Consider the following 25,531-nt stretch of genomic DNA (forward strand, 5'->3'; position numbering starts at 1 on the left):
TTGTAGCGCTGGAAGTGCAACAAACACACGTTTGTGCTGATGCTACTTTCTGTAGCTTTGTTATTTTCACGGCAAAGTTGCCTAGGGACGCGAGAATCCTGCTTTTGCCGTGTATCCAAACAATCACTAAGAACATATAAATAACTCAACACATGAAAACCTAAAATGTTTCAGCAAACCAAACTAGTATAGTCAAACTATACTAGATTTCAAAAAAAAAAACTATTAGTCTATTACAATACACCGATCTCAATTGCATCACATCTCACATGGGAGGGGGTCAGAGTGATCTATGGACTAATCCCACACCACAAGTTTAAACTTTATATGAAAATTGTTTACAGTCAATACAGGCAGCCGAAATGTAACTTGAGAAATTGAAAAAACATGATCATATTACTTTTGTTTCTGCTTGACAAAGTACAACTGAAGAACTACTTTTGTTTATGCATGACAAAGTACAGCTGAAGAACTTGTAAACCATGTAGAATGATATTAACAAGGTAGCAAGATTGTCCAGTGCTAAGTAAAGGGTGTGAGTTACTACATCAGTCTTCATCATAAGAGACATGAAAGTATGTAGTGCAGCCAGATGCCTCAGGGTCTTCAGCCCCACAGCAATCATAGAATTTCGCAGCATAGGGTGGATCATCCGGGCCCAGTTCATAATACCTTCATAATTAACACAAACAAACAATAACCGAACATGGGAATAGATAGATTATTTGAAACCAAAATTCAACCCTAAAAAAAGTTTCTAGCCACTGGCTTCCTTACATGTGATACGGTGAAATTACTGGCCCTAAAATTTGGTAAGATGAGAACTTTTCATTACTTGTAGCATAAACAGCTTAATTAAGCGTTTATAGCATAAACGTTTATCATATAAGTACTGATGCATAAGTTATTTCTATAACAGAACATAAAATAAAGTAAAATTGTTCTCATATAAGCTATAACTATAAGTTGTTTTCATAAGCTATCTAAGTAGGCTTATGGAAATAAGCTGAATACGGTATATGGACATGTCATAAGCTCTCCCAAAAAGACCCACAAGTGTTTTTATGGTGGTAGATTTTGTCAAATAAGTCAGTCAACCCAAACAGGTCATAAAATGATAGGCAACAGGCTGTCTATCCCCTTTGCAGAACAATAAACATCATAACTATACCCATGGTTCCTTATGTCACTTTAATTATGCAATATATAAATATTCACCAACGAAAAATTTCATGCATGGCACATTATGCTTTTGCCAGATTTAAAAATTTTAGTTGTTAGACACTTCATTTTCTTTTGGCCATGAGCTTGATTTAAGGGACACGAGCTCAAACACTAGCATAAGAATGTGATGAATAAATGGTCATTGTCATATGTTAGCACATGACAATCTAACAAATAGCAATACTTCACCTTTTAGAATAGAGAATGAACAAATCATCACAAAATTCAATCTCGCTGAGCATATTTTGCGAATAACAATTTGGGGATATCATTGAGAAATTTACGGAGGTTAAGGATTTTAACAAGTGAGGAAACAACTTAAAACAGACAGCACTTGGAACTCCAACAACAAACAGAATCCAAATTTCAATCAAACCTCGGAATTGACTAGTAGAATAAAAAGGAGAAAGTAGGGATTCTTAGTTTTTTACAGTTCAATGATATTGTGTTATGGCCTTGGTAGTTTGTTACCTCTGATAAATAAACAAATATAAGTGTGTTTCAACATGGAATCAATAGATCATACAAACTTGAAACGTTTTCTCCAGCATCAACATGATAATGACAGAAGCTAAAATAATCTTTTAAACCAAAATAAAAGTCACAAATGTAAATGAGAAGTCATATCCTGATATTATGTCCTAAGTCCTAACAATATATTCTTAATGACATTTTATGCAAGTCATTCTCTAATGCTGCAACTTAATCTAGAAATTTTGTCTTTACTATTATGTTGGGTTGGGTAGGTTGTGACTTGCGAGCACGGTCCATGAATTCATTGTAAACTCTCTATTTCATGTAAAACTTGGCTTACTTTCTATTGTTTTTGTGATAGTGGTCTTTGTTGAAATATGAGTGATGTCACAAGAGGTGAATAAAGTGGTAAGGAAACTTGAGCTTGAAGATTGAGGGACCTTAGCAGTGTCAAACAGTCTGGGGGTACATAGCCTGAGTACCTGAAGTAACAATTAGTCTCACACTCGACCGAAAGGGAGCGGAAAAACCTCATTGGTGATAACTTAGAGAAGTGGATGTTGTCAAGTCTAAAATTGATAAAGAGTAAATCAACAATTCAGTCTGTAAGGTCCCGGGTTAATTCCGTCCCTCAAATTCGCAAGCAAAATAGTTATTTAATCCCTAACTATAAAAATGGTTGCAGATGTTAATATGATCGGATGGCACAAACAATATACCTAAAATTGATAATTATAATATTAATCGGGGTATCTTATAATCAATGTTAATGCTACTGTAATTAATGAGATGTGGACAAAATTGAAGAGAAAATAATAGATAGTGGTAGGTAGGTCACCTTTTTTGGTCGTCGTGACGGCGACATACGAAGAAGGAAGGATGGAAACGGCAAGAAGTTGAAGAATTGGAAGCAGGATTATACGTTTCCTTGCATCTCTTGCATAATACTCCTACTCCTACCTTTGATATTGAATTTGACACCTCTTTCTCACTCTTCTCCATCTTCCTCTTTCAGCTCTCCCACCTCTCTCAATTCACACGGCACTTCATAATTCATTTTATTTTTAAGGGTTAAATATGTGTTTCGTCCATATAAAATTGCGACCTTCTAAGTTTATTCCTTACTTAATTTTAATGGCTTTTTTAATCCCTACAATAAAAATTTACTTATAATTTTAGTCTTGCTAAAATAAATTTTGTTTAATTATCCTTAAACTCTTAAATTTTTTAACGATTCTTTTTATACAAGTTTAGAACACTATGAAATGTTCATTTACTAAAATCTATAATTTTTTAACATGAAATAAATTAAATATGAATTTTTTAAAACGACAAAAGTTTAAGATATAAGTAACAAAAATATGGACGTAGAAATCAAATTTTTGCGATATTTTTTTCGGAGGACCTTTTAATAACGTTCTTAACACGCCTGTAAAAAATTGTTGAAAAACTTAAGAGTTTAAGCATAAATTAAACAAATTTGGATTGAGTAAGGACTAATATTGAGTGCAGAAATTTTTTGTAGGGATTAAAAATGCTATTAAAATTAAGTAAGGACTAAACTTACAAGGTCGCAATTTTGTAGGGACCAAAAACATAATTAACCCTATTTTTAATAATCATTTTATTTCTTGAGAAAAGTTATAAAATTGTGCTAGAGACATCATAAGTTAAAAAAATTGCCATAATTATCAAAAAATTGGCATAAAATAAATCTGAATTCTGATTTTTCGAATTTTTAAAATATCAAAAAAAAATCTGATTTTTTTTATTTTTTCAATTTTGAAAAAAAATAATCTGAATTTTTTTCTATTTTTAAAATTAATTTTCAGTTTTTTATTATTTTTTATTTTAAAATTAATATAAATGAAAATTAAAAACAAAATTAATTATACAGTCAGCGCGCCACATCATCCAAAAATGCTGACTCAGCGTGCCACGTCATCATGTTTGCACAGTCAGATGGCCTCAGGGTCTAAAACGAAAGAATCTTCAAATTACATGGCTATTTCGAAAGAATCTTCAAATTACAGGGTTGGAATCTAAATTTTTTTTTTACTGGGGGTAAAGACATATTAACCCTTATTTGAATAACCATTTTTTTGACAACTTGCGGGACAACAAAAAATATATAAGGAAATATGAGTATTGAAACAAAAACCAAAACAATAAAGAGATAAATAAAAACACAAGGAGAGTATAAGAAAAAAAGTTATCACAAAAGTTATCAAAAAATGGTTCATTTTTTCTTTCTTTTGTTCTGAAATAAAAAAATGGTTCATTTCTGATATCTTTACTATTTCATTTGTTATATTTGTTAATTCATAATTCTCTCAAAACAAAGTTTTTGTTAATTCACAATATTATAAAATTGAAAAAAACATCTAATGGTTAGGTGCAAAAAGAGACTAAAAACTATTGAACAAACTTTTTTTATGATAGAAACTTTAGGTGAGTTGTCAGTTCACGAGAACCATGTTATGTCTTATAACTAAGGTTAATTACTTAGTTATAAATTATATTTGAGTCCAACACATTAATCCATGTTCCTCTCTCCCTCTCATTTTGTGAGCCGTCAGCTCAAACTTTAATTTCTTCATCTTCATCCATCAAAGAGGGGTGGTTTAGGGTCAATTTTTGACCCTAAATCACCCTCTAAATCTTTTTTCTCCTTCCCTTTTATTTAAATAAGTGATTTTCACGTCGAATTAGGTTTTCCTTTTGTGATTTCGTCGTCTTAGTGCGACGCTGTTTTGTTTGTCGTCTTTGTGCGACGTTGTTTGTCTTTTCCCTCTTGTTCAGGTGTTTGTTCGGTTCAGATTGTCAGATCAGCTTCGATCCAGTGCAGATCCAACAAATGACTTTGGCGTCATCAACGTTGCAGATCCAGAGGCATGACTATTCCGGAGATTTTAATATAGCCTTATTTGTAGGCTTATGTACTTTGCCGTTTTATGCTATTAACATGGATGTTGTGAGTTTGTTCACAGATTCATCCTTTTTGTTTTTAGCGAATTTGTATTGCATTGATGTACTCTATCAATTTTTTTTTTGGTTACATGCACTCTATCAATTTGAATGAATGAATGTCGTTTGTTTTGTGTAAAAAAAAAATAAAAAAAAATTACTTAGTTATAAATTGTCCATTAACAAAAAATTTACACATATCAGGAATGTTCCCAGAAGAAACAGGATAAATAAGACTTTCACAACCACTAATCAACAATTTCGATTAAACATTATATTATACTTTCATATATTATTTAATTGATACCACTTGAGTTCTAACAGAAATCGTACTTCAAAAAATGAACCATTACTAATCAACAATTTCGGTTAAACATTATAGTATATTTTTATATGTTATTTAATTGATACCAATTGACTTCTAACAGAAATCAATAATCATCCTTCAAAAAATGAAAACAAACAATCACTAGCTAATTAAAAATTTCAATTAAACATTATAGCATTCTTGTTTATCCTATATTGTATTGTTGGTCTGATTAGTTTCCATGAATGTCGTGTTCACGATAATTGATTTTGTCACCAAAAAAGGCTAAGTCTCCTTGAATATGATGTGGACGATGTCATGTCCATCTGAAGACTACATCCTTCGAGGAGATAATCTGGTATTCGAGATGGATCTATGCGCAGGACATTCCCAAACATCCATCATTGTACCTGTTGTTAGTGTACCAACTATAGTGATGAACAAAATAGGAAGCATACTATATAGTCGTCAAAAAGTAAAATTTATAATGTTCAAAGTTTGTTGTGTTATTTCACCTTAATTATTGCGATGATGATTAGGTTTAAAGTAACTAGTTGGGGGGTTTTGCACTTAGGAAAATGATTGATTGTTTTATTTGAGAGAGAGAGAGAGAGAGAGAGAGAGAGAGAGAGAGAGAGAGAGAGAGAGAGAGAGAGAGAGAGAGAGAGAGTGAGAGAGAGAGAGAGAGAGAGAGAGAGAGAGAGGACTATTTCGTGTTAGATTTACTTCCCTAAACTATTTGTGTAACGCAAACTAGGAATATACTGCTCATTGATTGCTTTATTTTAAGACATTTGATCAAAATAGTTAGGCCACGCTTGGTCACTAACCATCTTCAATTATCACTATTCTCTAATGCCTTAGGTGAATACATGACCATTGAAGGTTCAGGTACGCCAGATTTACACTATTATTTTTAGAATATATCTATGCTAACCAATAATTGAACAATTTATACTAGTTCTACTATCAAGGCTATGGTTAGTAGTTATTGGATTCATATCGATTTATGAACAATATGTAAACATAAATAGAATTAAACACAAGTATAATTGAATAAAATAACGAAAATAGTCAACTGAACTTCATAGAATGATTTAAAGTTACATGAATCAAAAAATCACAGAAAGTTCCTCTTTCATAACCTAACCTAGAGAGGTTTAGCTACTCATGTTGTCTAAACACATATTAATACATATGAATAGACAAACATAAGAAAAGAATTACTGGTGGATGATTCCTCTGCTCCATAAGTATTTGATCACTGTGAAATCGCACTTTTGATGTCGTCTGCTCATCAAACCAAAATTTATACAGATAATTTTTTGAAGCAATTAAACCAACTCGCCCTAATTGACATCAATGAAAATCAAACCCGAGACAATGAGAGGAGCAGATTCTACATTACAAGTCAACACCATCAAACAAATTCAAATGTGTTTTAAGTTTAGCAAGTTGAAATGACAAATGCATTAATAATAGTAAGCCATGTGGTTTTTAAGTTTCTCTTAATATTTTCCGTAGAAAAATGAGATAATTGTGCATAGAATAATAGCATTGATTATAGTTCCAACTTCACGGGTGGATAATATATTTAACAAAACCTGAAAGGTGGTAACAAATTTTCATAAACAAGTTGTCCTCGTGAGCATAGCTCAGTTGACAGGGACATGCATTGTTATATGTAGGGGTTGGGGTTCGAACCCCGGACACCCCACTTATTCACCTTGAAAAAGGTGAATTCTAGCCACTAGGCTACTTTACCAAAAAAAATAAAAAATCATAAGCAAGTTGGTATCTATTGAGATGGTTTAAGTTTAGAGAATTTGGCAAGTGGAGAGGTATCATCTAATATAAGGAAGGCGTCGGGTTAAATTGTGTCGCATTCTTTTTATATATTTCAATTATGAGAATACATGAGAATTTTTTCTTATTTATACTAATTAATTTTAGAGGCCAAAGTACAATTTAAATAGTAGCAATAACTATTGCATCAATGGAAACATAATCTTGTAGAAATTGAAAATGCCAAACATAGTGGCTTGCATGACTTAAAGTCCATAATTAGGTGGTGGTAATAGAGAAACTAGCATAATAGGGTGATGGCAATGGAGAGACTTCAGTATTGAATTTAATTTATATCACTCCATAGCTGCTTTGAATATGATTTCAGCTGCTTTCTCAATGCAGAACTTCAATTTACGTTCATCTATGAACCCCTTTTTGGTTTTCATGGCGATTCTTAATATTTTCTCGTAGCTAATAATTGTAATTGTTAAATCCTGCAACCACACACAAGAGGTAATTAAAGTGCGTTTGAACTCATATTCATGAGATATTGTCGTATATATCCAAACCAAAGTAGATATGGAAGTGTATTATGTATGGTGTGGCATATCGTCATTTTATAATCCAATAAATATATACAATTGTGAGCATCTTATTTGAATATCAAAATACATACATTCTATGTGTTTATAAGAAACACGCCCTATTTTTTTTTGTGTTCAGATTGTATAATTTGAATTCATGAGAAACTCATTTTTCCACCCTAAAACAGGGGGAAAACTCATTTCAGATTATAGAATTCAAAATCTCATGGCATTTTCTTAAAGAAAAATAAAAAAATAGGGTGTGAGAGAAGGTCATAAGGGGAAAAATTAATAGTCTTATTTTATTATATTTGTGTGTATCCATTAAGATATTCCTTCTATACCTACCAGTGGTGAATTTTATTTATATATATCATGCATACAAAATTTTGATCATCCTTAATCATATGTCTAAATCGGGCAACCCCGGATTAAAAACACTAGTGTTATTAAATCCACTCTGGTCAATTCAAATATGAAAAAACAAAATACATGCATACCTCAGGTCCACCTGTCGCTGTGAAATACAATCCATTTACTGGATGGTTTGCCAAAGCCATTTTTTCTAGCGGTCCTACGAGGTTAGACATAAGAACACTTGAGTTCCCAATTGTGTTGTAGATTATTTTAGCTACTGCCTGAAACACAAACCCAATAAAATAGAGAACATTAATAAATCTTAGCTTTCAAAATTATTAATTTATGAATGAAAATAAAAAAAAAACATCAAAATTTTAGGTGAGTAATTAAATATTAATGTGTGACACACCTCAGGTCCTCTTAATCTCATCTCCAAATCCATGAGCAAAGCTACAAGATAAACACTGAAAGAACGTCTCTTTCTCTTGATTAGTTCACGGGAATTCCAAACAAACTCAAGAGGGTTGGAGATACCTGATTGGCTTACTTTAGGTATTGGTATATTTGTAAGAAAGAAATTTGATTCCCCCAAAGACCTTTGCACTCTGGTTTTTGCATTTCCTTCACTGATTGGTAACCTCCAATATTTCTTGTGTTGAGCATTACCACTGCTGTGGAATTTGCTCTTCTTGTTTTCTCATTCATCTCTTCCATGTAAAGCCTAATACCATAGAAGACCATTCCACAAACCACATCGTTTATAGTCTGCAACATTTATACATTCATGCCAATTAGTTAATCAAACTTAATCCAATGTATAACTTTTTGTATAATAATCCAATGATATGATTACGGGTTAAATATATTTAATTTATTTTCATAATTAACAAAACTTGATTCTGGTGAGCAAGTTTTGATCATCAAATGTTTTCCATCACGATTTTTGTCACGGTTTTTAATTCAACTCATGTGTAATATTTATATTTTTTAATGCATTTTTACAGACACGTTTCTAATATTAAAAAACATTTCACAAAAATTTAGAATTTTTTAACAAAATATAAGATAAATATGAATTTATAAGCGATCTTTCAAAAAATGAATTTGTAAGCTTTAAAAACTTAAAAAATCATTTTTAATTTATCCCTTGTTAATAAAAATAAACTTTTACAAGAGATATTTTTATAATGTACTAACCACGATTGCAAAGGAAAATTTAAAATTTTAAATGATACACATGAATTTACTTAAATGCTAACACTAAATGTGACAGAAAATAGAGCAATGCTATTTATCAAGAAAGATTTTATCAAGAAATTGTCCCGAAATTAATGTTAGTCAAAAAAATCTCAGCTTGGCCGGAAATCATGGGGTGGTGGGTGTTATATATATTTTTTTTATGAAACTTTAATAAATAAGATTAAAATCTAAGGGTGATTATTCTGCCATGTCATTCTTGAATTCATCAAAAAAATCCATTCTTGATATCTAGCATTTTCCCAGAAAATATTTGAAGGATCATAACTTGCTAAAACATTTATAAGGATACGTTTGAAATTTAAGATTGTTATAGAGACAAAAACTTAACCCTTTATATATATATTTTTAGCCATTGGATTGAATAGTTATAACGGCTTAGATTTGGTGTAAGTCTTTCGACTTACATCTGGTGTCAACGGATCCTGACTATATATATATGTGTGTGTGTGTGTGTGTGTGTGTGTGTGGTTTTTTTTTCTTTATCATTTAAAAAGTGTAACAAACTAGAGTAACAGGCTGGGATATAATTGGGATATAATTATCCCAATTATATCTTTGATTTAAAAAGTATCTCAGCCTATTTACCTTTTCATTATCCCAATTATACCTTTAAACAACTTTTTCTATAATAAAAATTGTTGTTTGTGTCATTAAAAAAAGAATTTAGATTATATTTTTCTTTCCTTCAAAAAAAATGTTTGTGTCATTAAAAAAAGAATTTAGATTATATTTTTCTTTCCTTCAAAAAAAAATTAAATTATATTTTTTGTGTCATTGAAATAGATAATCATGGTTCGTTTGGTTGGTTATAACTTGAAAGCAATAAACATTTATATTTTAAGTTATAATCAAAATCAAAATTTTATAAAAATAAAATAAAAATATTGTTCATAATTTTCAAACGTTAGCGCAATATAAAGAGCGGAAAAACGGCCACGTGAGTGCCCGTCTTCGCTATTATTTTATAGCATTCCTCTTTATAAAAATAGTTTATGCTATTTTCGTTCTTGCTTGTATGCAGTTACAATAGTCACAACCCCATGAACCACATAAAAATAGGATAGTTGACACATTATTCACAATCCGTTTTTTTAGTAAGACTTGTACCAAGAGTAAAAACACAGACTTTATATTTTTTTAGAACTACAAAAATATAAATTTGACCTCACCAAAATCAAATTTTGTTAATTTTTTAATCTAGCTTGATATATATTTCATAATACTTCTACGTATATTTCGTATAAAAAAAAAATATAATCTTACCACTTTGAGTTTTGATTTTATTTCTTTGATTTGATCAAGTGATAGTGATATGGTTGACAAGGTAACAGGCTGAGATTCATTTCCTTCATATCCTGATCTTATAGGTGTTTTGTCATCTTCAATCATTGTTGTCTTCAATATGCTTGATCCAAAATCTGATATGGAGCCAAAAAAGGATGAGATATCTAAACATAGCTTCTTAAACAAACTTTTCTTTGCATATTTTGAATCTAATTGTGGTCTTTTTGAAGGAAAAGATAGAGGAAGAGAAGGATCGTCAGCTCTTTGAAGACAAGAAAGAAGAGCACCCATGAGAGAGTAACCATCACCAAGTCCATGATGAAGTTTGAATATTATGGTGCAAGCTGCATTGGTTGTTGGGTAATTGATAACATGAATTTCCCAAAGTGGTTTGTCTTGTGGTGTTTTTTTAGCTAGAATACTTGTTACATAGTCATTAAGATAATTGTCATATAATTCACATGATGATGTTTTTATGGTTTCAGGAAATATGGAAATCTTTAAGTGCTCTTCAGGCTTCACTTCAACCTTTTGCCATTTCATCCTACCCTCTTTGTCTTTTACCTGTAATTAATAGTATTAGAATAAAAATAATTAATGATAATAAAAGGTCAATTTTGATTAAGGAGGATTGATTATATTCAATAGAAATTGACTAGCCTTAATGCCTTATATTAATTAAAATTTGGTAGGTAAAATGTAAAGTAATTAATGAAGTATGGAAGAAATATATAGAACCATAATAGAGGAGAAGCGTGGGTTGATAGGGATGAAGACATCTTTGAGCAAAGGTATGGCTAGTGAATTATCAAATGGAATAGCTAATTCCAGAAAGCCAAAAACATATGAACACATCACAGAGCTGTTGAAATATTGTCCATGAGGACTCACTGGCTCTTGAACTTCTCCAAAGAATTTGTCCATTATGTTGTGGTGTGTATGCATGCAAGAGAGAGAGATTTGAGGTAGGACTTCAGTTAGACACTTAGCGCATAAGGTGGCACCATAATTTATACAAGTATGGTACTTGAACAACCTTTCTTACGTAATTTATGGAACAACCAAAAATTTCAAAGCAATAGAGAGTAAGGTTGTCAAAATCGGAATTTTGCTTTAGGTCGAAAGAGATGAGAAAAATCGACAATCGTAAAATCGCAACAAAAATCGAAGGACTTTACTCAACTAGTTTTGTAGAAACGATTTAAGAAACTGTAAAATCGCAATCAAAATCGATGAAATTTACAAAACCAGTTTCGGATTCCATTAAAATGAAGAATGTGATGAATGATAATGAATAGGCTTAATAGCAGTTTTGACCGCTATGTTTCAAGAAGTTGCGATTTTGGCCTCCTAGCAAAATAAAATACAAAACCACCCCTAAGTATTGCTTATTTTGCAGTTTTGGTCCCAGACCAATTTTGACCAAGTCAATGCACACGTGGTACTATATTCTGGAAAAGAATAATATACTTCTTTTCCATAATATAGTGAATTAATTTTTATTTAATACTCCCTCCGTTCAGCAATAGATGACCCATTTGAAAATGTTCAATTTTAACCTAACGTACTTTGACCGTATTTTTCTACTAATAAACAAAGATAAATAATATCATATAAAATGTCGTTAGATTCGTCTCGATGAGTATTTTCAAAATATCAAATTTTCATAATTTTTTCTAATATATTATTCAAGATATTTAAGCTCAAAGTTATGCATTGACATGCGTAATAAGGTCAACTGTGTCAAGTATTATGAGACGGAAGGAGAACTATTTATGATAATATTCTTTTCCAGAATCTTCGTTGAATAATGCAAGTAGAGAATTAAATATCATGATCTTAAAAATTATTGGGGATCATATTAGATGCTTCAGATAAAAATGACACATTTATTACTAGATTACAATGAGAAGAGGGAGACTCAAAAAATAGCTTGTAGCCTGTAGGTCACTGTTATACTCAAAGAGCCACTGCACTTCTTTTATGTAGCCATTCTCACAGTATTAAGACACGTAACAAGCTCATCATCCCTTTTACATTATTACTTTTCAATACCTTCCCACACTATATTAGGACACATTAAGCAAATTAAATATGCACACAGCTGAACTAATTTAATTGAGTTCATCAGATTTCTCATATGTACGTGTCGTCATCGTCATTTTCTGTTGTGCTTTCCCTTCCTGAAATCATGTTCATCAAGCTCTTTGTTGCTCGGCCAACTGCTCTAGAAGTCTTTCTTGCAGCTCCTACAACAACAGGTTGCAGAGATATTTCGGGCAAATTCGCTCTCTCTTCAATCATGGCTGTATCAGAACAAGCAATAATCAGACCAACAGTAGAGGATAGACAAGATTGCTCGGACAGTCAATCTGTGTATCTGGGAATTGGAATGATGCAGCCACTGCAGTAACGAGATCAATACCGTTGGATGAATATCTAATGACTCACATTCTAAGCATGTGGTTAAAATCTCGTTTTTAGGAGGTTGAAATATAAGTCATCTGATCTCTATCCAACAACTCTAGTATATGTTGTAGGGACTGAATCATATTAATATGTTATGACTGCAGTGAACCCAAATCAATGGTTAATGAAGACTCCAATACTAGATATCTATTTCTTGTTTAAAAAGAAAAACGACTACTAAGTAGTTCAATTTTTAGCATTAAATGGAACAGTATTCAATGCTCTGTATATCAATGTGAAAAATTAGAAAATGAATTTATTGATGTGGCTAGAGGTTGATGTTTGAATGGTATACATTTTCATCAAAATATCAATCAAATGAATATATTAAACAAAAAAGTAAAATATAATTTGAAATATGATACACATATCAGGAGAGAATCTGTTAAAATGTTCCCGGAAGAAACATGATAAATAAAACTTTCACAATTACTAATCAACAATTTCGATTAAACGTTATATTATACTTTCATATATTATTTAATTGATACCAATTGAGTTCTAACAGAAATCATCCTTCAAAAAATGAAAACTGAACAATCACTAATCAACAATTTTTTTTTTGGTTACAAAAAGTTTAGGTGGATTCGGCTCCGGTCACCACCAGGGTCAGGGCAGGCCTCCGGGCCCAAAGGGCACTTACAGAGGTACTTACAGATCACCCACCAACACCGTCCTCACATCGGCAGCGGGAATCGAACACAACAATTTTGATTAAACATAATTTCAAAAATTTCAAAAAAAAATTTTGATTAAACATTATGTTATATTTTCATATATATTATTTAATTGATACCAATTGACTTCTAAGAGAAATCATCCTTCAAAAAATATGAAGACAGAACGTTCCAACCCACTAAAGGAATAAATCAAATAATTCCAAGGTTTTCCCTAGCTATTTCTTTACTTCTATGTATACAAGTCACAGAGCTGCTAAATGCTTCAGAGCGTGTTTGGATTAGTTTATATGAGGTTATTGTGAGAATGCTGAATGCTTGAAAGAAAATATGAAAACAGCTTATAATATGTTCATAATCTGTTTTCAGCTTGTTTTTATAAGCTCTCCAAGATAGCTTATGAAAAAGCTTACAGTTTATACGAAAACAATGTAACTTTTGCTTACCTTTTGTTATATAAATAGCTTATACACAAGTGCTTATCATGATAAGCGCTTATGCTATAAGCTGCAAATTAAATTGTTTATGCAAACAGGGTTTTAGTTGAAAAGCAATCGTAATAATATTATACATACACATCGTTTGTTTTTGTGCCACTGAACCGATATGTCGAATTCCAGTTTCTGCTGCTTGCAAAGCTTGAGCTGACTTGCTGATTCCTTCTGTTATTTCCTGGCTAATTGTCAAACAATAAATTATCTTAGATTTACCCATATATGCAATGTGGATAGAGCTATGACTTTGAAAAATAATTCCCGATAAAAAGGCATCTTTTTTCTTTAGCAACTGCCATGTGATTAAAATTTCAAAGTTCACTTTCAAGTTCTTTTTGTTACATTTGTCTAGTGTAATTCTATTGGATAGTACCAAAATATTGTACGTAGCAGCAAGAAACAGGTGAGAAGATATAATCTTCCTTAAGGGCTAAGTCTCTGATGCACGAATACGTCCATTTTATTTCCGTATCTGTATCGGATACGTTGGGATATGCCAATAATACATCCGAAAGGTATCCGGATTCCGGATGCATCTGTTTGAAAACAAAAAGCAAAAAATTACGGATATGTAACGAACGAATACGCTCTGATACGCCAAAACTTGAGGAGACGCAACCTAAATGGCTATCTGCTTCGTTGTTGTCGCTTTTTCCAGACCAAGTCTCATGCGTTTTGAACCCACAGCCTTTGTGATTAGATTTTTACACTCACTCACCAACCTCTATTTTTCCAATGTCACAAGAACCTTCTTCTTTTAAAGTTTTATTTTTAATTTCTTTATTGTTTCAAATTCAATTAATTTTGTATGTATATTCTTCACTGGCTTGATCATTTTCTCCCTCTCTAACTAATTTTTCAATATATTTATTTTAGGGTTAAATATGTTTTTGGTCCCTATAAAATTGGAAACTTCTAAGTTTAGTCCTTACTTAATTTTAATAGGTTTTTTAGTCCCTGCAAAAAAAAATTACTTCTAATTTTAGTCCCCGATACAACAAAGCTTGTTTAATTATCCAACTCTTAAATTTTTGAACGATTTTTTTGAGACACGTTTAGAACACTATGAAAGGTTCATTTACTAAAATTTAGAAATTTTTAACATGAAACGAATTAAATGTGAATTTTTTAAAACAGCTGAAGTTAAAGATAAAATTAACAAAATCTGGACGTAGAAATCAAATTTTACGACAATTTTTTGCAGAGGAGCTTTTAGTAATGTTCTTAACACGTCTTCAAAAAATTGTTCAAAAACTCAAGAGTTTAAACATAAATTAAACAAATTTGAATTGAGGAGGGACTAATACTGAGTGCAGGAAAAAAATTTAGGGACTAAAAGAACTATTAAAATTAAGTAAGGACTAAACTTAAAAGGTCTCAATTTTATAGGGACCAAAAACATATCTAACCCTTTATTTTATCTTAACTGGTATTTATGAAATTTTTACTTTTGTATATACATATCCTAAACGCATCGTGTCCTATATTTTCTAAGGAACCGCATATCGATGTATCCGATACTCGTATCGTATCGGTGCATCATAGGTTAAATTCCTGCAAATTTAAGAAAAGGGAACAACTGCCGTGAAAGAAAAAATCTCATAAAATTGTTACACCCTGTATCATTGTATCCCCTGGCTCATACTTTAACACAATCTACAAGTCCAAACCCTGCCAATTTAAATCCTTATATCCTTGTCTATCTGTTTCTAGACAACTTTGTAAGAGAGAATTTCATAAAATTGTTCAAATCACTGGCATTTTAGTACTATGGTTCATGCTTTATCACACGTTAGTTACAAGTCATATATGCTAGAATTTAGAAGCATGTATGGTCAACGGATTGCCAAAGAAAACTAAAAAGTAAGCATATACTCTAAGAATAAGCTTTCACCTCCCAGCAACCAATACAAAGCACAGAACTAGAAGAAAAGAGAAACCATTTTGATACACATGCAAGTATTATGTCTCTACCACTTCTGTTTTATTGATGTTCAGTAAGAATGGGTTGAGTGTGGTTTCTTGTAAAACTATGGTGTATATATTGCTACCAATATTACCAATAGCAAATACTAAACAGAACAACTATTTACAGCTATCTTCTCAAAAGAACCATCATATAGAAATATGTAACAGGGAATGAAATACAGCAACGACAGATTCATTCAAAGCAAGGTATTTATTGTCACCTTAAATCACTCAATTCTAGTGTCAGATCACTTATTTCCATCCCTGAAAGCCTCATAGCAGCCATGGTGCTCGGAAGTTCCTCACGAGCTGTATCGGCTAGCTTTGAAAATGATATTGCAGCATTTCTCATTGCCTAAGGAAGATATGTAAAAGTAAGTAGATACTAGATATGAATATCTAGAGTTTGTTTAGGTTTAGCAATTAACCTAATAAGATAAATATGAGGATGACATAAAGTATGTCAAGACCTGAAAACATAATGCTAAATGAAGAAGAAAAAAATTATTGTTTTTTAAAATGCCTAACCAATAATTGCTAAATGAAGAAAAAAAATTGTTGTTTTTTAAAATGCCAACCAATAATTTTATGATGCTATTAAAGAAAATAAATGGGTATAGCCTTATAGGAATAGCCAAGTTCAAATTCGTATAGAATCAAATAGAAGATGATGAATATTATTACACACACAAATTACAAATATAGAAAAGATCAATTTCCACCGCATACAGGATATTTGACACTACTCATGCTGAAAGATTATTCAACTGTGATATATGTCTCAAAAAGAGGATGTATAAATCATTAAAATTGAAAATGACTGAGCGGTCCGAGCCTAGCACTCTTCTCTAAATTGTAGACATCTCACATGCAGATTCAAATCCCTTTCTCAGTGTTTAACTCACTCATCACATAACACCTCTTAGGCAAAGTTATTTAAAATCCAATGCTCCCTCCAAGAAAAAATATTTTGTTTGGACAGATGTACTAAATAGGATGAAGACAAGGGTGGTTTGGTGGTGGGGTGGGGGAGTTAAAGAGTGGAGTGACAGTTCGATCTCCACCCCCAACATAAAACTAACAAAACTAATATTTTCAGTTTCAAAAAATAAAATTAAATAGGATTGAAGCAAAACCTTGCATTCCTTTATATCAAAACGCATATTCAACTTTTGGCAGTTTATTTGCAGGACTTAAAGATCAGTGCAAATATTACAAATGATAAAAGAGGAAAAGAAAAGTCCGATAAAAGATAAGTAGGATCTTAATTCAAAGTTTAAAGCACGAAGTTCCAATACGTCACAAAGCTATAAAGTCTGAAAAGAAATGAAAGCAAATGCAACGTACTAAAATCATATATGTCAATATTAATATATATGCAAACATCTAAATGTACGCATTGTGATAGAAAACTTACAAATAGGGTGGGAACGGCAGCAAAAACAAGGCCAGTGAATGCCACTGAAGTCTGCAGAGACAATAATCAAAATTTCTTATGAGCTACAAACACATTTCATTCAATTCAAATAGAAAGATAAATTCAAGGAAATTTTGTAAAAGATAGCAATTCACTAAGATTTTAAACATAACTCTTCAATTAGTTTTTTTTATGCTAGTTGTTGCTTTAGTCTTTCATGCGACGCTTACATTAATGATTTCTTATTTAAGAAGATTTACAATAATGATAACCACCTACACACCAGGGGTCTGTTTGGTAAGATATGTTTTTTAGCTTGTAGCTTATATCTTATAAGCTCATTTGACTAAAAGCTCTGTTTGGTAACGTCACTTTCTCACGAGCTTATAGCTTATCTTTACTAGCTTATAGCGGTTTTTGATAAGCTAATTCAAGTAGCTTATAGCTTATAGCTTATAGATTAAAGCTCATGGCTTATCATTTTTTATCTCAATTTTATCCATGCAATCTTAATTGAAAAACAATTAAATATTAATTAAATATATCATTTTTATGTCATTTCATATTTATAAGCTAGTTCAACCGCTAATTTTACCAAACACTACAATTTCAATTAGCTAGCTTATCCGCTATCACATATTCACTATTTTTTACCAAACAGACAGAGCCTAAGTAAAAAAGAGTATGAAAATTAGGTTGTGTTTGGATAAACTCAAACAGGTTAATTAAGCGCTAATTGAATAAGTGCTTATTATCCAAGTTGTTACTTTATTAGCTATAATCAAGAAAGAATAAAGCTAAACTTTTTTGTTATAAATAAACTGTAAGATATTTTCCTAAGCTACAATAGAAGTTTATTTAATTAATTAATTAAATCACATGTAGTATACTACGCAAATTGACATTCGAAACTTTAATGTTGAATTTATAATTTGAAATCTAATCAACAATGTTCCTAAACACAAAAGATTTTGCATACCGTGCAAGCAATGAATGCGAGAAGAAAGAAAGCTTGGTCACTGAAGTTAAGCTTAGGAGAATTAAAGGAAGGAACTTGAGGATTTGCGACTTCAGTGTGAAAAACATCATCATTTTGAAGAAAAACTTCATCTGAAGAATTGCTGGATCCATTAGAGGAACAAGATGAAATGAATTGGGGTGATTTGAATGTAGAAGAGATGAAGAGAAAATGGCGTTGTTGTTTGTGAAGAAGATTGAAAGATTTAGTAGTTGTTGTAGTTGAAGTGTGTGGGAAAGCACGTAATGAAGAAGTGAGTATGGAATTCATGGTGAATTAGGTTTTAGAACAGAGTGAGTGAGTAGTTCCGATTTAACTCGTTTCAGCTGAGCAAACGAGTTACATATTTAAGCGACACGTTTCTATGTTCTAATTGTGACTCACTGTTCTCTCTTCTGCACTTCGTAATCTCCTCCAACTCTATCTCGTTCATATCAATCAATAAAATCATCTTTTTTTTAGGGGAAGAATATAGTATGATAATTTTTATTTTTTTAAAGTAGTTTTTTTGGTAGAAAAAAAAAACTACCGTAAAAAATAAAATAAAATAAAAAAGTATCATTTAATAGACTTGAATTATCATCATCATGTAAAAAAAGTAGTTTAGTGACATAATGAGATTTATGATATTAATTTTATTAGCCTTTGAATTTAATTATTGTTATTATAAATGTATGGTGAAATATAATAGACTTTTTTTTTTATACAGAATATAATAGATTTGATATGTACATAATATTCTTTGATGCATTTTCCTCTCATCGTTACTTGCTTTAGAAGGAAATCATGCAATATGAAGTCTACGGTTTTGTGCTGATGGAAACGGTTTGAGGAATGTCGGACTTCGATCAACAACTTCTTTCTCTTAAGAGAGATGGTGTATTTGCAAACACTTCAACGGTCAAGTATGGATGTGTTAGTGAGGTTTTTAGGGTAAAAAAGTGTGTACGTGGAAGGAGATATGAGTTAGCATTTATAACGATGAATTAGAGTTTTTGGTCCCTCTAACCCTAATCTAGAATTAGTTTAAGTTTTCCTTGGATTCAATATGAACGGTCCAGATTGACGCATGCATCTTTGATCTGGTGTTTTTAAGGTGCTTTCATATTGTGGAATGTGTGTGCGCTAGTGGCGTAAGGTGACCCAATCAGCTAAGGAAATGGGTTTTGACCTAGTCGGGAACAAATACTAACAAGATTGCAAAAACCAATTAGGATTGTCGCAAAGATTGCCAACTTTAAGCGTACTATTTCCTGCATGGCCAAGTTGCAACCCCATAATAAACTTTGTCATTTCATTTACAATTTTATATTACTGCTATGTAACATTTCTAAACCTTCTTTCTTGGAATTTGTTTTCTTTCTGCAATATGCAATGTAGTGTGTATTTAAGTCATACATTACTCTACATTGATTCATTGAACATCATATGGTTTTTTCATTGAAGCAAGTCGCATTTCTTCCTAAAATTGTGGCTTTACTTTTGTTTCAATATGGATGTCAATGTTGTTTTTCATTGTCGTATTAAATTAAATAAGTGTCTTGATCTTTATCACACATTATTTCGGTTTAGCTAACCATATATTGCTATGTAATTATCTTTACTCATTGGCACAAAATTCAAATGTGAGCCCCTGCATTGCAATGGTTTATTACTACTACTGGGGACTACTTTTAACATTCAATACAAGTTAAACGATACAAGTTAAACGATTCAAGGATCTGTGAGCTTGGATTTAGAGAGCAGTTAGTCTCTGTTCTGGATCCAGCATCGAATCAAACTGATAGTGATTGGCAGCCCATATCAAGGAGGCTGATGTCTCACCTGAGAGACGCATTGTCTTCGTGTATAGTTGTCAAAGGAGGTGAATCTCTTCCGTTGACATATCCAATGAGAAGCTGCAAAAACTCTCCATATTTTAACCTGACAAATGACATTTCCTTTGTTATCTAGTTATCTCAAAACAGCTGAAAAAATTGCAGGCATCAAGAGTATGAAAGAAGTAGAAGGAATTAAGAAGGCCAAATAAAAATGTCATCATGTGTCATTGATGCCAAATCAAAGGTCTATTTGTATCATCTTTTAGCAAGTTGAAATGTCAAATACCCTCTTAAGAGAATGTGGTAAACGGGAGAGGGATCATCTAATGCATGTTCCTATTTATGCTATAATTTGTTGTATATGATATGAATGAAGTGTCATGCTCATTTGCAAGGGTAAATTTCTATTTGCTGTTAAATTTGATATGAGAAAGAGTTCTTTCTATGACTTATTTTGCATTAAACATCCACTCATGACTAAGGGGACCCATTGCTGAGAGTGCAAAGAAATTTGAGGGTTATTTCTTAATAAAAGAAGGCTCAAACTAACGTTAAGGAAACAAGTATAGTAAGAATTTTTTGGAATTTGTGTAGCACTAGTTAAGGAACAAGTATAGTAAAAAAAAATTTGGAATTTGTGTGTAAAATTTTGTTTTCAACGCAAAACTTACTTTTTTTGTTTCCTTAACTAGTATCTAGGACACTAAGTACATTGTCCGCCATAGTGTATAAGTCAGAATTCATAGATGAATAACCACATCCTTTTTCTATTGTTCAATTGTTTTGGCGCAAAATCAGATCAAACTCGTTACTTTTATAATAACGTCATTATAAAAGAATATTGTGGAAAAAATTTCGTTGTGGGTAGAGAAAAATTGCGTCAAAGGAGAAGAGGAGGGTAAACATTATCATTGTGGAAAAAGAATATTGGCTTTTCTTAAGTACAAAATCCAATTCATTATTTTATTTTGACAATCAAATTTAATTATTTGGTATTCCATTTAGATTCTCAAATGATATATCTCCAATTAATTTAGAAACAAAAACAACTATTTTTTATTGTCCAATTGAAATTAGTGGCTTGGATTTATACCGAAGAAAAACACTTGCTTATCTATTTGAAAAAATTATAAAAATTTAATATTTTGAAAATATTAATCGAGACGAATCCACCAACATCTTATATGATATTATTTATATTTGTATATTCGTAGAAAAATATGATCAAAGTGTGTCAGATCAAAAGTGTAAATTGTCAAACAGGTCATGTAATATGGGACGGAGGGAGTATATATATTTTCAAAAGTAGAAAATTTAATCTTGTTTTACATAAAAAATATGAGCAGTTAAGCAATAGAAATAAAGTTCCAGTTAAGCAATAGAAATAAAAATCGGCTTATGTATGTAAGAGTTGTGTTTCCACCCCAAAAAATAGGAGACACCGAATGCACAATTATTTTATCATCATAGTCGACATCTATGGAAACACATGATAATTTTAGAAAATAGAAGTGATTAAATGTCTTGATGTGGTGTTACACATTATCAGAGCTAAATAAATATTTCATAGGAAGGTGAGACTAATGATTCCACAGTTCGTCTAATTCTTGTGCTATTTTTTATGTGGATTGTAACATTTCAATTAACTTGAATATTGTTTCAACCTTCTTCTTTGTTGGATTGTCATCTGAATTGTCTTTCATTTTCATTGATAAACTTGAATATCTTTGAGCCTAAATTACGAACATTCTTTTATATTGTTGATTGTATGTCTATTACGAACATTCTTTTATATTGTTGATTGTATGTCTGCGAGACGATTGAAGGAAAGGCACGAATGAGAGGCAAACAAATAAAATCCTACCAAGTTAGAGTGTCAGACACCCATGTGTGCATTGGGCGCATGGTGAAGGTGTTTATGTGTCCCAAACAGCGTTTAGTGCCACACAGCTATGCTAGGTGATATCTTCCTTAGTTGTTCCGGTGCAATGCGCCTTAGGCAATGCTGCTAGGCTCAGGCTCAACGATTCTTTCCTGTTCTCGAGTTTTGGCCTGCAACAAGTCCAAACACCATGTACTTGGCTTGTTACACTATAAATATGTTTTTAATATTTTGGTAGGATCTCTTGATCACCTTCTCACTTACTTAGACATGTGTGTCCTAGCAGAAACTACTTGTTGGAGACAAGGCTGAAGTTGTTTCTTCGTGTATCGTCCATGGATAGCTCTTGTTATTCCTCTTTACCCTTTATATCTTGTTTTATTTCTATGCCAAGTTAAACCCCTCTGCGGGGATGAGTAAATATTGATGAAAATCTTATGTATTTGATTTGAAACTCTGTTATTTGAATTGAACTTCATGAGTTTATTTTCTTATCTCCTTTTTTATGATTTATATGACTTGATCACAAATTTAGAATGATTTATGATTCATTGGTTGAATGGAAGTTTCATCTTGAGTTTAAGAATTCTTGCTTGTTTAGTCAAAGAATAATCATTGATGCTTAGAACTAATCTAGATATTTATAATAATTTTTAATAAATTGCTTAAGGTTGAGATCAATTGAAACAGATGTAACCAAAAAAAAGATCAATGGAAACAGATCCTGATGTTTTTATCATCAGGTGATCAACTCTATTTCTTTCTAAATTATCTTGCCAAATTAAATTTGTTCTATGTTCAATTTTACATTGATTTTGTGGACTGAAAATTGAAACAAATCGTTGAGTTTGATAATCACTTCCTAACTGTTTTATTATTTGAAACGATTTGGTACTTGTCGTAATCTACAAAATAAATATAGAACAATGAAAGCTGACCTGAACAACATTGTGTTGATGGGGCGAGAGCAGTACTCTGAGGGTGAAGCAAACATCTTTCCGGAACTCTAAAGGTGTGTTTGAAAGAGGAAATGTTTTGAGGCAATTTTTTTTAAGGATTCTGAGGCAACTTAATATTTGATGAAACTCAAATCATTTTGGGTAAATTTTATTATTTGGACGATAATTTATAAAATTTTTGAAATGATGGAAATTTATGATTTATTTTGTCCAATTTAAAATTAAAAATTTCAAATGACTCCTAAAAACTATGAATTTCAAATTTCTTCTTTCTTGTAACTTTTTTCAAATTGACCCCAATATATTTTCAAAAAAATTGCAAGTTTCCTCTCATTTTTTTAAAATTATCAATTGAACCTCAATTTTTTTTTAAATCTGCAAATTGGCCCCTATTTTTAATATTTTCCCAAAAAAAATTAAATTTATAAAAGTTAAGCAAAAATGATAACAATAAAAAAATTATTACTCTATCCAAACAAAAAAATATTTAGAAATAAATGAAATTAATTTACTCATTTTTTTTGTTACAAATTAATTTACTCATTTGAATTGCCTAGAATTCTAAATTGTAAAAAAAAAAAAAAATCAATTACTTCATCCAAGCACATTGTATTGGATGGTGGAATTGGAAATTTTAGAGAAATTAGAATTTTAAACAATTCAAATTATTCAATTGAATTTCCTTCGTTTTTAAATGTCTTGGTATGGATACAATAATAAATCATTTCGATGTTATTATTTTTGAGCTACTTTAATAAATTTTGTATTTTTTAGGTCAACTTGATAATTTAAAAGTAGGGGTCAATTTGTAATTTCTAAAAAAAGTATGCGTCAATTTTCAATTTTTTTTAAATTTACGTGGTTAATTTGAAAAATATGGGGACCAAAATGCAAAATTTGTAAATATTATAAGAATGAATAAACTCTTAAATTTTAAGTGTTATTTAAAATTCTTAAATTTAACTTGGCAAAATATTTTATAAATTTTCATCATTTCACATTTTCAAAATTACTACCCAAACAATTGAGTTTACTTTCAAAAAAAAATTTGAGTTTACTTAAAATGTTGTTCCGAGAGTAAAACCAATTGTAATTTCATTGTTTTGATCGACTAGTTAACTTCATAGGTTCCATGTCTCCTACCTTATTGTAACGGTAATCATTCACTGTTTCCTTTAGCGAGTGCCAAAAGAGAACTGGGACCACTGTAATTAAAGTAACACCACCATAAAACAATCAAAAACAAACTGAAAATTGAAATAGTAATATCAATGATAATAATTAAAAAAAATATGAATGCAGAAGAAAAGGAGACATGTAAGTGAGAGCAATAGTGGCTTCCTAATTCCTATTGCAAGAATGTGATGAAGGAATATAGAGACTTAAGGATAAAGGTTGTAGAATGGTGCCAAAGTGCAAGGACTGTGGGAGCATGTGAAAGAGAGGAGACCAAAGTTGCAGATAATGCATAAGATGGTGCTGCAATTTCCGTGATTCGTTTCATAAAAATAGTAAAAGTAAAAAGCAAATGGGAAAGGACAAATTGGGATGAAGCTCAAAATGTAAAAATATTGTTGGGGTGTATCTCTATTCTTTTTTTTAGGGAGGTATCTCTCATCTCTCATCTGTACTGTTTTTTCTTTAATTTTATTTTGGCATTCTGTGAAGTTTTTATGTGTGTTTTGTGAGACAGCTCTTTTGCTTTTGCAATTTTCGTTTTTCAAAATTTGTATTTTTCTTGTGTTTTCAATTTGCCATTTTATTTTTGTTTTAACTAGCAACATTATATTATGAGTAGGGCGAGTTTTAGCATGGGGCAATTGTCAAATTGCCCCATCTTAGGTCAATTTTGTTTTATTTGGTTTTAGTTGTACACCTTGCATTTTTATATTCCAATTTATAGGTCCTCGTGAGCTTAACTCAGTTGGTTGGGACAATGTATAAAATATATGCAAGGTCTGGGGTTCAAACCCCGACCACTACCAAAAAAATATTCCAATTTATAGCCATATTTATTTATAATATATTAGTTTTAATTTTAATTTAATGGGGACTAATATTTTGGAGGGACAAAAACATGTCATTTTTTTTAGAAGAACTAAAAACAAAATCCGTTATATTTATAGGGACAAAAAATTTTAGTCCCCATTAAATTAAAATAAAAACTCCATGTTTAAATTTTTTAGAGGGACAAAAACATGCCACTTTTTTATTCGCTATATCTATTAGGTCCAAAATTTTATTTAACCCTAATTAATATTACAAAGTTTTGAGGAAGGGATTAATATTACAAAGTTAGATACAAACTAAATTTATTTCTTTATAAATAATGTAGTAAATATATATCTTTACGTCATATATTTTTTTACCCCAAATTTAAACATGTCTATGTTGTCAAATTAAAAAAAAAATTATTGAGAATGAGTTGGACCAATTAGATTTTTAAACGGGGATTAAAAAATAACGTATTCACAAGTAAATTAATTTGAGTCAAATTATATTTGAGTAGGGCTATAAATTGGAATATAAATTGCAGGGTGTACATGTAGTGGCAAATAAAACAAAATTGATCTAAGATG

General features: G+C 31.0%; 2 protein-coding genes and 1 pseudogene across 3 annotated transcripts; all 3 read right to left on the reverse strand.

Annotated features, from left to right (window-relative positions):
* Positions 1 to 298: 298 nt before the first annotated feature.
* LOC146931588 (F-box only protein) lies at positions 299 to 2,742 on the reverse strand. Its single transcript, XM_085703095.1, has 2 exons — positions 2,537 to 2,742; positions 299 to 672 (listed from the first exon to the last, which is right to left on the reverse strand). Exons 1-2 carry the CDS (start codon positions 2,698 to 2,700, stop codon positions 549 to 551), a joined length of 288 nt encoding a protein of 95 aa, XP_085559221.1. The 5' UTR covers positions 2,701 to 2,742; the 3' UTR covers positions 299 to 548.
* Positions 2,743 to 6,885: 4,143 nt separating this feature from the next.
* Positions 6,886 to 11,207, reverse strand: LOC146931589 (wax ester synthase/diacylglycerol acyltransferase 4-like; annotated as a pseudogene). The gene is made up of 5 exons (XR_015006767.1): positions 10,987 to 11,207; positions 10,228 to 10,812; positions 8,114 to 8,469; positions 7,845 to 7,982; positions 6,886 to 7,254 (listed from the first exon to the last, which is right to left on the reverse strand). The product of XR_015006767.1 is annotated as a wax ester synthase/diacylglycerol acyltransferase 4-like (transcript).
* Positions 11,208 to 12,087: 880 nt separating this feature from the next.
* Positions 12,088 to 18,734, reverse strand: LOC146931590 (uncharacterized). Its single transcript, XM_085703093.1, has 5 exons — positions 18,253 to 18,734; positions 17,274 to 17,324; positions 16,078 to 16,211; positions 13,970 to 14,070; positions 12,088 to 12,554 (listed from the first exon to the last, which is right to left on the reverse strand). Exons 1-5 carry the CDS (start codon positions 18,559 to 18,561, stop codon positions 12,385 to 12,387), a joined length of 765 nt encoding a protein of 254 aa, XP_085559219.1. The 5' UTR covers positions 18,562 to 18,734; the 3' UTR covers positions 12,088 to 12,384.
* Between the last annotated feature and the right edge of the window lie 6,797 nt (positions 18,735 to 25,531).

Source organism: Medicago sativa, chromosome 4 (assembly GCF_051527215.1).
Source record: "Medicago sativa cultivar Bolivia chromosome 4, Bolivia_mono, whole genome shotgun sequence".
Classification (NCBI taxonomy): domain Eukaryota; kingdom Viridiplantae; phylum Streptophyta; class Magnoliopsida; order Fabales; family Fabaceae; genus Medicago; species Medicago sativa.

Bases quoted from the DNA above. Each gene is read 5' to 3' on its own strand.
- LOC146931588 (XM_085703095.1), bottom strand. From the start codon at position 2,700: ATGGAGAAGAGTGAGAAAGAGGTGTCAAATTCAATATCAAAGGTAGGA. The intron at 673-2,536 runs GTGACCTACCTA...TTAATTATGAAG, and splicing joins CGTCACGACGACCAAAAAAG to GTATTATGAACTGGGCCCGG.
- LOC146931590 (XM_085703093.1), bottom strand. From the start codon at position 18,561: ATGAATTCCATACTCACTTCTTCATTACGTGCTTTCCCACACACTTCA. The intron at 16,212-17,273 runs GTAAGTTTTCTA...TATCTTCCTTAG, and splicing joins CTGCCGTTCCCACCCTATTT to GCAATGAGAAATGCTGCAAT. The intron at 12,555-13,969 runs GTATGTATAATA...GTTCTGATACAG, and splicing joins GGCACAAAAACAAACGATGT to CCATGATTGAAGAGAGAGCG.